Source organism: Arachis hypogaea, chromosome 6 (assembly GCF_003086295.3).
Source record: "Arachis hypogaea cultivar Tifrunner chromosome 6, arahy.Tifrunner.gnm2.J5K5, whole genome shotgun sequence".
Taxonomy (NCBI): Eukaryota; Viridiplantae; Streptophyta; class Magnoliopsida; order Fabales; family Fabaceae; genus Arachis; species Arachis hypogaea.
The window spans coordinates 97768771-97784722 of NC_092041.1; the positions used below are offsets into that span (position 1 = coordinate 97768771).

The window sequence follows — 15952 nt, forward strand, 5'->3', positions numbered from 1 at the left end:
TCTGTAGGTAACATATAGCAATAATAAAGCTATAATATTCCCCCTCTCTCTTTCTCTTACTATAAAATACTTATTTACTTTTCTTTTCGTATACTATTAATATAATATTAATATATTATCTTTATAAAAATATAATAGTATTAGTAATAATATTTTTCTGTTTATACTTTATTTTATTACATCTTCTTTATTTATTTATTTAGTTATTTTACAGCAGATCCATAATAAAAATGAGACGAAAACAAAGAATAATTTTCTAAAAAGGATTAGAGAGAAGAGGGGGCAGATCCATAAATACCCATTGCTATCCCTACTAACAGGGGAAGCGCATGTTACGTAACGCTGAGAGCGGAGAAAAGGAAGAGGTTCCACGTAGTAGGGACTACAAGTCTACAACAACAGAATAACCATTTTCCCTCTGTCTCCCTAACTAACCACTACCACTTTTATTACACAACACAACATTTCCATCTCTTGGTTCCTTTTTAAATAACCCATTGACCAATGACAACGAAAGAACGGTGGGTAAGTGGGTCACTCCCTCTACACGATCTCCTCACTCTCGCTCTTCAGCTGCCACTTCCCATTTCCCAATTCGTCCAACTTCAAACTCATTCACAACTCAAACCTTCCAACTATTTTCATTTCCTTTTTCTTCTTTGCCTTCATCATCAGCCTCCTATTCTCTTTTTCTTCTTCAGCAATGAGTTTCCAAGATATCCAAGGCGGCCCTAACGCAGCCGTGCGAAGAAGCCAGTCTCCGTTGCAGGCCATCGCCGCCGGAATCTTCCAGATCAACACTTCCGTCGCCACTTTCCGCCGCCTCGTTGATTCTCTTGGAACCGTTAAAGACACTCCCGACCACCGCCAGAAGCTGTACGCTTACTTTTCCATTTTTTCACTGAGATGTGTTTTCTTGCAATGTAAATTTTATTTTTCTTTTGTAGGCACAACACGAGACAGAGGATATTGAAGCTGGTGAAGGATATTTCTGCTAAGCTCAAGTCGTTGAGTGAATCTGATCGCCATGCTTCTGGTGCTAATGTATAATTCACTTCTCTGATCTTCTTTACCTTTGATGTTATAATTTCGTTAATTTGTTGTTTATTGCATTTTTCTGCTTCATTTGGAACTTCCAATCGATTTTTTTTTTTTAATTTGGAAATTTCAAAACGAAAATTCAAGCTTCCTTGAACTTGAATTTGAACCCTAGGAAGCTACTTAGTGCATGGCAAGTCGTTATTCTTTAACTATGTTGGAATTTAGAAGCTACTTAGTATGATGATCTTGGTTTTAGTTATTGGAAAAGGAATGTATGTTGAAACTTCTTCTCGCTTTGTGAAACCAGGCTAACAAGAAAATTGAAGATGCTAAGCTAGCAAGAGATTTCCAAACCACATTGCAGGAATTCCAGAAGGTGCAGCAGCTTGCATCCGAGCGCGAATCGACTTACACCCCTACTACTGCCCCTCCGCCCTCTTTTCCAACAAGGTTAACAATCTTTGCACAATAGTTGAAGCATAAATAAATTTTCAATAATACTTCAAGATGAGTTGTCTCCACGTGACCTCAAGGTCACGGGTTCAAGCCGTGGAAACAGCCACTGATATAATTATCAGGTTAGGCTGCGTACATTACAACCTTGGTTGCGGCCCTTTCCCGGACCCTGCGTTAAACGCGGGACGCTTGTGCACCGGGTTGCCCTTTTATAATCCGATTATACTCCTCATTTTTGTTTCCTTTTTTTATCCGGCCAAATTGAAATGTTTTCAGCTCGCTTCTATCATGTTTGTGTTTGTAAACAGCTCTGGCTCTGGTGAAGAATCCGGTGAGAGAGACCAGGAAAGCCAACCTTTTATGAGGGAGCAAAGAAGGTAACTCTGCGAGATATTTATTAATCTTTCATCCTTTGATAAGGTGAACGACATGCATCTTTATGATGCAGATGCATAGTTATTTATTAGCTTATTTCTTCAATTTTAGAATGCTTTGAAAAATTGCTTTCAAAAAACTCAAATTGACAAAAATTGCAGGCAAGAGGTACTTCTCTTGGATAATGAAATCTCCTTCAATGAGGCCATGATTGAAGAAAGAGAACAGGGTATTAGAGAGGTAGAAGAACAAATCGGACAAGCAAATGACATATTCAAGGACCTGGCTGTCCTTGTTCATGACCAAGGGGTTGTTATTGGTAAATAAGATTATCCCTGTGAATAAATAAATTTTATATATCACTTCATTCTTGGTACTGTAACATTGATCATGTTGTTTGCCATATTCCCATAGATGACATTCAATCGAACATCGATAATTCCTCTGCTGCAACAACCCAAGCGAGAGTTCAGTTAGCAAAAGCTTCCAAAAGTGTGAAATCTAGAACCTCATGGGTGAGTCACAAAAACCTTGACATACTAATAAGCTCTAACACAACCATGGATTTAAGCATTATCCACATAATAAGAACATAATGACTTCAAAATCATGTTTGAAATGGGCAGTTTTTGTTCAGAATGGAATTATTTTTCGTTTTCCACATAGAAATGGCATTATTTGGTTTGCACACTACTCATACTGTCATGCATCATATTACTGATTTGAGGATTTCGTTGGCTATAAAAGAAAAAGTATGCAAAACACTAAAGAACCTGCAGTAGTGTGACATTATCAGTGTTATACCCATCATCCTCCCATAATATGACTTCTTTTTGGTTGCCTTGCAGTGTTGGTGGGCGCTTGTAATTTTTGTGGTGATTGTGGTGATCATACTTGTTGTACTGATTATTTAGGGTGCGAGTGAATACAAAAGTGGACAAATTTCTTTTATTTCCTCAGTGTTACATTTCCGAGAATGATTTTGATAAATGTTTGAATCCATGAGTGCTTTGTAGTGTGAAGAATATTTTGACTAAAAGAAATATGTTGAGCGTATTGCTGCCCTCTGCAGTCGCCAGTTTATATCTTAGCAAAGAATTAGCAACTGGTTGAAACTTGGAGGAGTGATTGTTGGTAAGGCGATTTTAAGAAAGGCATTGCCTATATTTTGTAATTAGATTTGTATTATAGAATGTGCAGTTGATTTTGCTAGAAGATTGGTATCCTAATGCCAATTACCAAGTTCTTGTGCTGGTTTTTCTGGCTTAATTTAGCTCTTCTCCGAACCCTGAAATATCTATTTAGCATCTCAATTCCCAAATAGATTAAGGAATGTGAGATAACAACAAAGAGGGTAGTGTAATGTAAAACAGAGTAGTTAATTGCCTTCCAGACGTTCTCTTTTGCCTGAGGAAAGCTTGTATTTTTATTTTGTATTTTTATAAACGTGGCAAAATGTTCATACAAAAGAGAAAATAGTTTAGACAGATAATATAAAGAGGTTTATACATTTATCTAATAAAATTATGTTTTTTAAAAAATTTAGAATTTAATTTTTATATACTAATAATAAAAGTTATTGAATTATATCTATTTTTTTAAATGACTATTTTACACATTCAATATAAGAAATAGTAATTTTTGTTAATGTAATCTAAATGTACGTGTAAAATTGCTTTAAGTATTAAAAAAAGAAGTAATGTCTAAATTGGTCTCTAAAATTTCTAACTCGCATCAAATAAGTTCTCTATTTTTTAAAATGACTAAATATATCTCTCACTCTTAGAAACGTAAATTTCTGTTAGTCTAAAAGTTAATCGACGTTAAAACGTTGCTGATATGTACAGTTAAATTTCTGTAGATAGTTTGATGCATGTTGATGTGAACACACAATAATTTTAATTCAAATTGGTGTCTAAAATTTGGCTTAAACACCCAAATTAATCCATTCACATTTATAAAACTCTAAACTCAAATCTTTATCTTTCTCGTATATTTTTTTTCATCTCCACTCCTCTTCATTGTTGTTTATAGTATTTTCTCTTCAAACTCTAAAAATTCACTTTTTCTGTGAAGTATGATAGACGGTGGTGATAGAAGTAAAAAAAATTCAAATAAAAACAACTCTAAAGTCACACAGAGCCACGAATATTATTATTAATTTTGTTTAAAGAACAACTCGTTATTTTGAGTTTGTGTTTTTCTTATTATTCAATCTTGTTTTTGTCACACAGAACCATAAATACCATTAACAAATAAAAAGATACATATATTCAAACAAAAATATTCCAAGAAGTGGCAAATACGCAAATCCTTGTGATAAAATTTTTTCAAAAAACTAAATAATACGAAATATCAAAATGAGAAGTCTTACATTGTCATTTTCGTGCTACCAATACTATATATGCAAGAACACAATTTATAATATGCACCCATGGCAAAAGTAGTACTTATCACAAATTCTCCTAATTGAATGGAATCTCATCACGTATTAATTTCAGCCTCATCTTTATATGTATATGATTTGTCTTGTAAAATGACAACGAGTCCGCGTTGAAAAGAATCAGAGGAAAAATGGAATTATTCTTAACAATGAATATCTAGTATTATGTTGATTGGGTCATTTATTATCTAGCATAAATGGTTTTCTTTCCCTTCCAATTATCTAATATAGTAACTTGATTTATTTCCCTTCCAAACTAATATAGTAACTTAAAGTGTTTGAATATTATATATAATCAAATATATAAGAAATTACCAACGCAAGTTGGCACAGATGGATGAGGGTTTGTGTCCCTTAACCATCTCTTTCGGGTTCGATACTCACTGGAGGATGGGAATGGAGCTTGCTTGCTTGGGAGGATCGCCCACTTTGCCTCTGCAGTATCCGAGGGATTAGTCATTGAGCTTCCCACTTTGCCTCTGCAGTACCCGAGGGATTAGTCATTGGGCTTTCGACCTGATGGATACTCTGGTGCAAATCAAAAAAAATTGACAGTTTGTTTATTATATTATTAAAGATCTTCTTAGGTAATCCTTTAGTTAGAACATCTAATTATTCTGTGATCAGAACATATGAGATACAAATCTGTTTTCTCTCAATTTTTTTTATAAAATATTTGTCAACTTCAGTATGTTTAGTTCTGTCATGCAGAACTAGGTTATGAGCAATAGAAATTGCATATTTGTTGTCATAATACAACCTTATTGGTGGAGAAATGAGAACCTTTAGTTCTTGTAGGATTTTCTCTATCCATAGTGCTTCACATATTCCATAAACCACTGCTCTAAACTCAGCTTCTGCATTACTTTGTGCCACAATACTATTTTTTACTCCTCCAACTAACCAGGTTTCCTCCAACAAAAGTACAATACCCAAATGTTGACCTTCTATCCATGATATTTTCAACCAATCTGCATCTATATAGGCTTCTACTTGAAGATATCTATAGTTTTTGTGGAGTAACCCCTTTTCTAGGCAACCCTTTCAAGTATCCTAGGATTCTAAAGACAACATCGCTATATCCAAGTGTGTATGAGATAAATAGATTAGCCTCCCCACTAACCACTAATATCTTTCTTTGTCTATTACATTTTTTGGTTCAACTGGTTTCAATTTTAAGTTAGGCTCTATAGGTGTTTCAGCAACTTTACAACCAAGTAATTTCGTCTCTTTTAAAAGATCTAGAATGTACTTTTGTTGGTTCATAAAAATGTCTTCCTTAGACCTTACAAATTCAATTCCAAAGAAGTATTTTAATGAGACAAGTTCTTTGATTTTAAATGCTTTGATAAACTTTTTCTTTAAGTCTTTTAGCTTTAAGATATAATCATCTGTCAGAATAATGCCATCCACATATACAATTAAGATAATAATTTTGTTAGCTGCTAAATGTTTATAAAAAAAAAGTATATGATCAGCTTAATTTTGAGTATAACCAAGTCCCTTCACCACCATTCCAAGTCATTCAAACCAAACTCTTGGGGATTGTTTCAATCCTAGAGAGACTTCTTTAGTTTGCACACTTTATTCTTTCTTGGTTCAGTCTCAAATTCAAGTGAAAATTTCATGAACACCTCTTCCTCTAGCTCCCTATTCAAGAAAGCATTATTTACATCCAATTGATGTAAAGGCCAATTGTAATTCGCAGTAAGAGATAAGAGAATCCGCACAGAATTAAGTTTAGCAACTGGAGCAAATGTCTCTTGATAGTCTATTCCATAAGTTTGGGTAAATCCCTTAACTATTAACCTAGCCTTATACCTCTCTATGCTTCTATCAGCCTGGAACTTGATGGTAAAAATCCACTTGCATCCAACCAATATTTTGTCTTGTGACAGGTCTATAATCTCCCAAGTTTCATTCTTCTTGAGCGCATGCCTCTCTTCTAACACTGCTACTTTTTAGTTGGGATCATCTAGTGCTTCCTCTATGTTCATAGGCTCAAACAGATTTGTAATTTAGAATTAAAGGCTCGATAATTTTGAGAGAGATTTTGGTAAGAGACATAATTGAAAATAGGATGGTTGGTGCTGGTTTTGAGTACTTTTTTGTGTAGGTTCTGATTTCTTTCCTAAGGGCTATTGGCAAGTTATTATTAGAAGTGACAATTTCAGATTTATCTGGAAGTTCTTGAAGTACTATAGTTAGGCCGTTTTTCGGATTTTCACATTAGGTTGGTATAGAGATAATAGACTGGTCTCTAATCTTCTTAGGATATCTTCGAACATAACATTGAAGCTCCTTTTCTGATTGTGGTATTTCTTTTTTTGTTTAGGTTCCAACTAATTCTGGCATGATTTTAGAATTGGCTTTCACATCCTTTTTTACAATTGTTTCAGAATTTGCTTGATCAGTAAAAGTTGTGTCCTCAATATATAAGATAGGAGTATATAAAGGTTCATGTAAAAAAAAATTCACTTAGACTCTCCTTCTGAAGACAAATTTTTGGAAAAAAGATTTCATGTTCCAAAAAAGTAACATCCATACTTACATGAAATTTCTGTGTGTGTGGATTGAAACGTTTATAACCCTTTTGACTTGGAAAATAACCAATAAAAATGTATTTTTCTGTCCTTAGATCAAGTTTATTTCGATATGAAGGTGTATGCAAAAACACAGTACAACCAAATACTTTTAAAGGTAACTCAGAATGCAACCTACATGCTAAAAACTTTTTTTTGAAAGTATTCAATGGTGTGCAGTAATTTAACACATGCATGGGCATTCGATTTATGAGATACGCTGCTTAGCATCTCCCCATAAATATTTTGGAACATTACACTCAAATATAATGGCACGTGCTATTTCAAGAAAATATTTATTCTTTCTTTCATCAATGCCATTTATTTGGGGTGTATTGGGGGTACGTAGATTGATGTTAAATACCTTTTTTTTGAAGAAATTCACCAAGATTTTTATTAAAGTATTCAGTGTCATTATAACTTTTTACTATTATAATTTTTGTGTCGATTTGTATTTTTATCATTGTTAAAAAATACTAAAAAACTTTTGATACCTCAGATTTTTCATGCATGACATAGATCCAACATAGTCGTGTGTGGTCATTGATAAAAGTTACAAACTATTTTTTTCAATTTGAGTTGTTATTTTCGATGAATCCCATATATCACTATGAATCAAGTAAAAACATTTAGATGCATGATAAGTTTGAGAGCAATAAAGAACTCTATGACTCTTTGCACGAATACAACTTTCACATTTAAATAAGGAAGAATCAATATTCTTAAACAAACTTGAAAACAAATATTTGAGATATGAAAAATTAGGGTGTCCTAGTCTATTGTGCTAGAGAATTTTTTTGTCCTTTATATGCATAGAATTTATACCACTAAATCCTTGAGCTACTTTATCTTTCGAAATATTCTCAAAATGATAGAGTCTATCCACCATCTTAGCACTGCCAATCATCTTTTTCGAGGCCCGATCCTAAAAAATACCATGAGTGTTAAAGAATGTCACATTACAATTGGAATTCTTATAGATTTTAGGGATAAGTATGATTTTGGTCCCTAACGTAGAGATCAAAAATTTATTTCGTCCCCGACCTTTTTTTCGCTACAAAATGGTCCCCCAAGGTTTCAGTTTGTTTTAAAACCGTCCTTCGAACCAAAATGCCCCTATCCCTTCTTCCCCAAAATCATGCAAAGCACCAGCAGAAACACAAGCATAAGCACCACTACCACCACCACCACACCCACCACCACCCACCACCTACCACCACCACCACCATCATCATCATGATCATCATCATCATCATGGAATCATAAGAACTCAGAACCAGAACCACCACCACCACCCCCACCCACTGCCACTCCATTACCATCTGCATCACACCAACCAAAACTCAAAAAATCAACATCATTATCATCATCCTCATCAGAACCCAGAACTCAGATCCAGAACTCAAACTCAGACAAACAAAAACTCAACTCATAAAATCATCATAATCATCAAGAACTCAGAATTAGCAACAACAATACTCCAAATTCAAATTTTTGCAACAACAATGTTCCACAACAAATTTCAAAAAAATCCAAAAATTTCACAAAAATCCAATTCACAGAATTCACAGAAGAAGAAGAAGAAGTGGCAGGCGACGGTGAGGCGGTGGAGTCGACGATAAGAAGAAGAAGAAGAAGAAGAAGAAGAAGAAGAAGAAGAAGAAGAAGAAGAAGAAGAAGAAGAAGAAGAAGAAGAAGAAGAAGAAGAAGAAGAAGTGGCGGCGGCGGGCGGTGGTGCGGCGGGTATGCGGAAGAAGAAGAAGAAGAAGAAGAAGTGGCGGCGGCGGCGGGCGGACAGTGGCGGTGCGGCGGTGAGCTCGTCCCCCTTCTCTCCCCCTCCTCCCTCCCCCCTTTTCGCGCCCCACCCCTTCCTTTCTCTCCTCAGCCCCGCTTCTCTGTACCCTTTCTTTCCTTTTTTTATTTATTTTATATTTATTTTATTTTATTTTATAATTTTTTTAATGAGAGTAATTTGGTAATAAAAAAATAAAATTCGTAAAAAGGACGATTTTAAAACAAATTGAAACCTTGGGGACTATTTTATAGCGAAAAAAGGCCGAGGATGAAATAAATTTTTAGCCTCTACGTTAGGGACCAAAATCGTACTTATCCCTAGATTTTACTAACAGAGAGAAGATTACAAGAAAATTTTGATACATGTAAGATATTTTTTAGGTCAATATTTTTGGATAATTTAATTGTATCCTTTTCAGTAATAGATGAAAAACTACCATTAGCAACTCTAATTTTCTCATTTTTTAAAGCAAGGAGAATAAGTTTTAAATAAAAGGGAGAGACTGGTCATATGGTCAGATGCACCTGAATCGACAATTCATGGTGCATTTAAGTTCGAGGTGCAGTTAAGGGAGATAGGAATACTAAAATTATATGTTTGAGCCAAAAAAATTACTAGGAGTACTAGATACAGAATTGAAATTTAATAGCCTTATGATGAGTTGTTCAACCTATTCTTTACTCAAGGATGATTTTTCAACCTCATGAGCAGTTGAGGTAAAACATATTTTGGGACCAATTAAGTTTACTGCCTTTAAATGTGGTAGTTTTCCATAAATGTTCCAGCAAGTTTTTTGGGTGTGACGAGATTTATTGCAGTGGTCACACCAAAAGTTAGAGGAGACTTCTGATTTGAAGAATTTTTAAGTGCAGCAGGTGTCACTAAGAGTGCATTGGACTCCAAAAAGTCTATTCAGTCTTGTCTTTTTTCATCATCACAACTTTACGAGTTTTCTCTTTTTTAACTTCAGCAAATACTTTTTCAATTAACGGTAGGATTGCTCTTCCAATAATTTTGCCACGAACTTTATCTAGCTCCACATTGAGACCTACAAAAAATTAAAATATCCTCCCTTCTTCCATTGTTTGTTGATGGTGTTTAGCATCACCAGCTAAATTTTACTTGTAGTTATTGAAGTGGTCAAGGTCCTACCACACCAGTTTCAATGTATGAAAATATTTGGTGACATTGTCACTTTCTTGTTGAATTTCTCTACCTTTTAGAGTAAGTTCATAAATTTGGAATTTATTCCCAAGATTAGAATACATCTCATTAACACTATCCCACAATTCTTTGGTAGTGGTATAGTACATATAGTTACTACTGATATCCTTTTCAATTGAGTTCCCCAGCCATGTCATCATTATAAAAAATTTTATATTCCACACATTATATTGTGGGTCAGTGATGTTAGGCTAGCTTCGCTCACCGGTGAGATATCCAATCTTTTCTCTTTCATGAATGTACATCTGAACTGATTAAGACTACCTAAGGTAGTTTGGCCCATTGAGTCAAAATGTGGTGATCTGAACTGAATGGGAGTCATCACTAACTAGTATCCGTTGCTCAAAATTTTTAAATCTGATGGAGTAGGAGTGATGTTTTCCTTCTATTCATGATTAATGATTGAAAAACTATCAGCCATAGCTATAAATTAGAGGCACAGTACAGAGATCTTGTTCTTATACTAACTTGAAGTGTTTGAATATTATGTGTAATCAAATGTACAGAGAATCATTTTCTTTATAGAGGAATCACAAAAATAGAAATAACTAGAAAATGAAAAAAATATTAACCTAAAATAAAAGAAAAATTTTTAATCATAAAATTTCTAAAATTAAACTAAATTAAGAAAGAAAGAATATTATAATAAACTCTATTTACAGAAAAAATTAATGAAAGAAATTAGGAATCTAATTTTGATTTGATGTAGTCAATATAGTAAATTAGTAATTAAAACAAATGGAATCATTTTATATGATAATTGATGTGTAGTTCATACATATACACACATCAAAGGGTAGGAGTGCAACTATTAAGTATAACTACTATACAATGACATACAAAATACGCAAGAAAAAATAAAAGTGTGATAGTGAATATTGAGAAAATGGTACGATGGTGTAATCAAATATTCATAAAATAGATTAGAGTTTAAGCAACTTCACTAAGACCCAACTTCATTGAAAACCACCGTCAACCATTTTTTATGAGCCCTTGACACCCAAGAATTATTCAATAACAGTTTAGCAAGAATAAATCATGAGTGCACATAAAACAAAACATAACAAAATAGGAAAAAATTAAAAAAGTTGAAATTTTTAGCTATCTCTATTCATACGAACAAGTATTGAAGTTAGAAAATTTAATTCCCTAAGAACAACAGAAATAGTTGAATTAAACAATACAGACGTCTTGGAAACAAAGATGGCTGCATCACTCAGAATAACAAAGACAATTAGATCATAGAGAAAGTTCAATCAAAATTCACACACAACATAACGAAGAAAAACAACTACCTTATCACTAACTCCAACAATAATAAGAAGACTTGAGCTGAACATCTCAATAATAACAAAACGTTCAACACCTATAAGGTGAAAAAGCTCACAAATATTCAATAAGATAGTAGGGCATGTAAAAAAATTAAAATATTCATGGAGTTAGAACTATACATGTTCGATGACAAAGCCTTCCTGTATTAGTATTAAATATTATGAATCCATCTACGGCTAATAAAGAAACAACTATAGCAAAGAATAATAAAATTAGCGAGACGGAGGATATATTTGAAAATGAAAGAGATTGTATTGAAAAAAAGAAATAGAGTATGCAGGTATGATCCAGATTAAAAGAAACACAGGGGATAGGACATGAAGACGGGATGAAGATGAATGTTCCAATTTAATAACCCATACAACGACGTCGTTTAGAATATAGCTTGGCAGCTAAGGTGGCAGATAACAATACACGTCAACATACTCTTAAGGTTAGTTGATAAAGTGATCAATGGAGATTCATGTTTTACAAATTGAGGAATTTATTTTATCATTTTATAAAAGGGATCGAATTGGAGTGCTAAAAATTTCAAGAACAATTTTAGACATTACCTCATTAAAAAAAAAAAAAATCTCATCTCGATCTTTAATAATTTCGCAAAATCTCTTATTCATCTCTTAAAAAAAGCATAATGTCATTGCGAAACATTTTAAAATTTATGTTTTTTAATAATTTTTTATGAGTTTAATTTTTATATATTGACAATAAAAATTATTGAATGATATCTATTTTTTTAAATAATAATTTTACATAATTAATATAAAAAATAGGAATTTTTCCTGATGTAATTTAAATGTACATATAAAATTGTTGTAAGTATTAAAAAAATTGATGTACAATGTTTTTACATGATAAAAATTCACTTACAATTATTTTTATGTAAAATTAATAATTGAGAATTAGATAATTTAATATATTTAATTAAATTGATATTTAATAATTTTTACTTATTAACTATATACGAAAATAATTATATATAAATTTTTATATTTTGTATATATTTATATTAATATTTTCTTTTATTATTATTATTATTAAATATTAAAAATACTTAATTAAAAAATAATCATTTAAATAGAGTTGGACTTTGATAAAAGGACGAGATCTTCAATTGTATTAAAAAGTTTTCTAGATTATGGTGGGATTCGTTTACGTTTTTATTTTTAATGTTTTTTATTTTTAAAATTTTATTGAAAAAGAGATAAAAATAAAAACAAAAATGATTATTTTTATTATTTTTTATAAAATTTAAAAATTAAAAAATACAAATTATGAAAGAATCAATTCTTTTTGTTAAAATAATTTTTAAAATTTTTAAAAATATAAATTTACTGAAAATAAAAATTTAATTTTAATATATTATAAATATAAAAAAATACATAATTATTTTATTATATTTATTTTTTTAAATGATCATTCATAAAATTAATATAAAAAATTATTTTTGTTAATCGGTTATTATATAATTAGATCAAAATTATTTTATTTTATATTGTAAGTGTATTAAAATTAAATTATAAAAATAAGGTGTCTAATTTAACCCTTTTAAAGACTAATAGTTGTTCGTTCTAACATGTAAAAGGTTTTCTCAATTTCGATCCGAGAGTCTAAAGTGTAAAGCACTAAAGCAGTGCAAAAGAAGAAGGGGTCAAAATGGAAATGAAGATCTGAAATTCTGAATTCTGACTAGTGAGCCTGCCCCCCTCTCCGTCCCCGTTGTCTGTCCCCCTGCAGCCTGAAATGACGACGGTATTGTACCACATGGTGTCGTCGTCAGCCCTAGTATCACTGGGACTATACAACCTAATCTCCACCACACGCAACTACCTGAAATTCCCACACACCTACGCAGCAAAACTGTTCCACCCATTCCCATTCCCATCCACCACGCTCCGCCACGTGCCCATCTACCTCACCCTCCTCTCCCTCTTCCTCTCCATCATCCACCAACTCATCCTCTCCTTCTACCCTGACCCCCTTCTCAAAGGCCACACCCCCGTCCACCGCCTCACCTCCCTCCACTCCGCCACCCTCCTCTTCCTCTTCCTCCTCCTCTCCCTCCTCATCCTCTTCTCCGACTCCCTCTCCTTCGACAACTCTCTCCTCTTCACCCTCTCCTCCGCCCTCTTCGCCCTCCACTCCTCCGCCTCCTCCACCGCCTCCGCGCTCCAAACCTCCGCCTTAGAGGCCCACTGTCTCCTCGTCTCCGCGCGCCTCTCCGCCATCATTTCGTTCCTCTGCCTCATCCTCGCCGCCATGCCCAAGCTCTTCTCCGCGGACGCCGCGCTCTCCGCCTCCCTCATTCTCCGAGGGCTCTGGACGTTCCAGACGGGGCTTTCGCTCCACGTCGATGCCTTCATCCCCGAAGGCTGCCACCGGCTTCTTGATGTCGTTAATGGCGTCGAGGGATCCACGCAGTGTGATCTTGATGAGTCGAAGCTCAGGGCTGTGGCGATTCTCGACCTCGCGTTTCTTCTTCAGGTGGTGATCGTTGTGGTTGTTGTGTTTGCGACCTATGCGATCGTTGCGAAGAGCGTCGGCGCCAGGAGGCTTGGATCGTATGAGGCATTGCCCATGAATTCCAACTCTGGAGATGCCAACCACCAAAGTGTTGTTCAGATGAAAGCCATGGCTGGCACACAGGCTTGAAATGAATCTTACTTCGATTGTTGTAGTGCTATTTTGGTTCTTGGTACTTTTATAAATGATATGAGTTAGTTATGGAATCTGATCTGATCTTGTGAATACAGAGAATGGATTACTTAATGAGATTTCTTAATGGTTGATGGAATCAGATATATTTTGATGGATCAAGCTACTGAGCTAGTTGGTAAAGCGATAAAGTGAGTGATTAGCCAATAGAGGGTTCACATAGGATGGAAGTTACAAATTCAATGGTCAATAGATCCTTTACCAATATGCTCGTTTTAGAGGATCTAAATTTTATTTTGCTAATTTGCATATTCTTGAGGTGCTTTTAGTGAGAGATAGGTTCTTTTTCTCTTTTATTGTTGGTGGAACCATTCATTTGATGCTTCTTTTTTCATTAGTTTGCATATACTGTTGGGCCTTTTAACTTTGCTGTTAGAGAAAGATGCTCTATATTTGGTATTTAACATTTTGAATTTAATGAGTTGCTCCTCAGTCCTCATATGGTACTAGAATTTCAGACGAAGAGTGTGTATTTTACACAGTAATTCCTGTGTTAAATCTTGCTGGTAAATTGTTGATATTGAAGTGTTCTGTTTTCCTGAAATTTTTTGCCTTAAAATGATGTATGACTATGCCCATGAGGCCATGATTTTCAACCGATCCAATATTTTCATGGTTGATATTTGGTCTACCTGGTAGTTTACCCTAGCTCTGTTTACAAATTAAAGTATTTAGGTAGTAGTGTACGGAATCAGCATTCAGGTATCCTATGATGGACATCAACATCATAAGTACATAGCTAGCGGACCTGCATTTCAGAAGGTAACGAGTGAATCTTGCACTGTTTATTGACCATCTAAGTGCCAATTACTTGGCTTTAGGGTTTGATGTTATGTTATAGTTATAGATTCAGCGTCTGTCTTTCCGATTTAATCCATTCGATTAAAATTCCCAATGTAGATTTTTTTTTCTTTCAATGTTTACAATGTTAGAAGCATATTTCAATAGTTCTGCTGCGGCCATGTGTTTGAAGTTTCCCTTGTAATCCACCAACAGTTACAGATCTTACATAGCACATGCAATGCATTTTTTTTTTCTTTTTCTCTGAGGAGAGGGAGGGGGAGGCTGTTTCGGAGAGGTTGAGCATGTTATAAGGTTGAGCATGTTATAAACTTATAATTGAGCAAACTGTTGTAAAATAAAAGATATACTAAATATAAAGATAAAGATGTATAAATAGAAGAATATAGTATTTATATAATTAGCTCAATAACAATAATTTATATATGTATTTACAAATATTATATGTTGTAATATATATATATATATATATATATATATATATATATATATATATATATTGCATGAGAAATTGAGTTAATTTTAAGAGTAGTCTTATTTACTTAAATGTGGTGGTATTAATTGTAATTTTGAATGCATGATATGAACAGTGCATATTTGAATTTGAATCAAGGGATGTTGATGTATAAGGAACAGGAATTTAGAGAATTATTATGACTTCTCTGAAATAAACAAAATTTAATCCTTGAAGCAAAATAAACAGCAAAAGATAAAAAATAAATAATAAATAAATAAATAAATAATAAAAGCAAGGTCCAAGGCTCTGAGCATCAATGACTAGGGAGGTCAGACATGATTAAAAGCTCAAAGAGTTTTTTCCTAGTCATATGCTTGTGGTGTGATTGTGTCAAGTAATCCTTGAGACAGAACACTTAGAGTCGAGACCAAGTGCGTTTAACAGAGTATGCCAAAGGCTTTGAGCACCAATGTCTGGGAGTAACTGAAAGAAAAATCAGAACTCAAAGAGAGTCCCCCAGTTAAGTGCTTGTAGTGTTTCTGTGTCAAGTAATCTTTGAGACAAAACATTTAAAGTCATGGTTAGGCTCAAGGTGCAAAGCACCAAAGACAAAAATAAATTAAAGTCAATTTTGCTGTGTTCAAGGATTAAACTGAAATGTAAAGATAAGAGAATTCATAATATTATCCGGATTCTAATTTCGAATGACAATGACATCCTCCTGATTCAAA

General features: G+C 33.7%; 2 protein-coding genes across 2 annotated transcripts; both read left to right on the plus strand.

Moving 5' to 3' along the window:
• The first annotated feature begins 320 nt into the window (after positions 1 to 320).
• On the plus strand, positions 321 to 3114 carry LOC112697066 (syntaxin-22). The gene is made up of 7 exons (XM_025750057.3): positions 321 to 876; positions 948 to 1044; positions 1349 to 1491; positions 1806 to 1874; positions 2034 to 2191; positions 2287 to 2387; positions 2721 to 3114. Exons 1-7 carry the CDS (start codon positions 704 to 706, stop codon positions 2784 to 2786), a joined length of 807 nt encoding a protein of 268 aa, XP_025605842.1. The 5' UTR covers positions 321 to 703; the 3' UTR covers positions 2787 to 3114.
• A 9704-nt stretch (positions 3115 to 12818) lies between these two features.
• Positions 12819 to 14042, plus strand: LOC112697067 (uncharacterized). The gene has a single exon (XM_025750058.3). The coding sequence runs from the start codon at positions 12992 to 12994 to the stop codon at positions 13898 to 13900; it is 909 nt and encodes a 302-aa protein (XP_025605843.1). The 5' UTR covers positions 12819 to 12991; the 3' UTR covers positions 13901 to 14042.
• The last annotated feature ends 1910 nt before the right edge of the window (positions 14043 to 15952 follow it).

Bases quoted from the DNA above. Each gene is read 5' to 3' on its own strand.
- LOC112697066 (XM_025750057.3), top strand. From the start codon at position 704: ATGAGTTTCCAAGATATCCAAGGCGGCCCTAACGCAGCCGTGCGAAGA. The intron at 877-947 runs GTACGCTTACTT...TTTCTTTTGTAG, and splicing joins CCCGACCACCGCCAGAAGCT to GCACAACACGAGACAGAGGA. The intron at 1,045-1,348 runs GTATAATTCACT...TTGTGAAACCAG, and splicing joins GCCATGCTTCTGGTGCTAAT to GCTAACAAGAAAATTGAAGA.
- LOC112697067 (XM_025750058.3), top strand. From the start codon at position 12,992: ATGACGACGGTATTGTACCACATGGTGTCGTCGTCAGCCCTAGTATCA.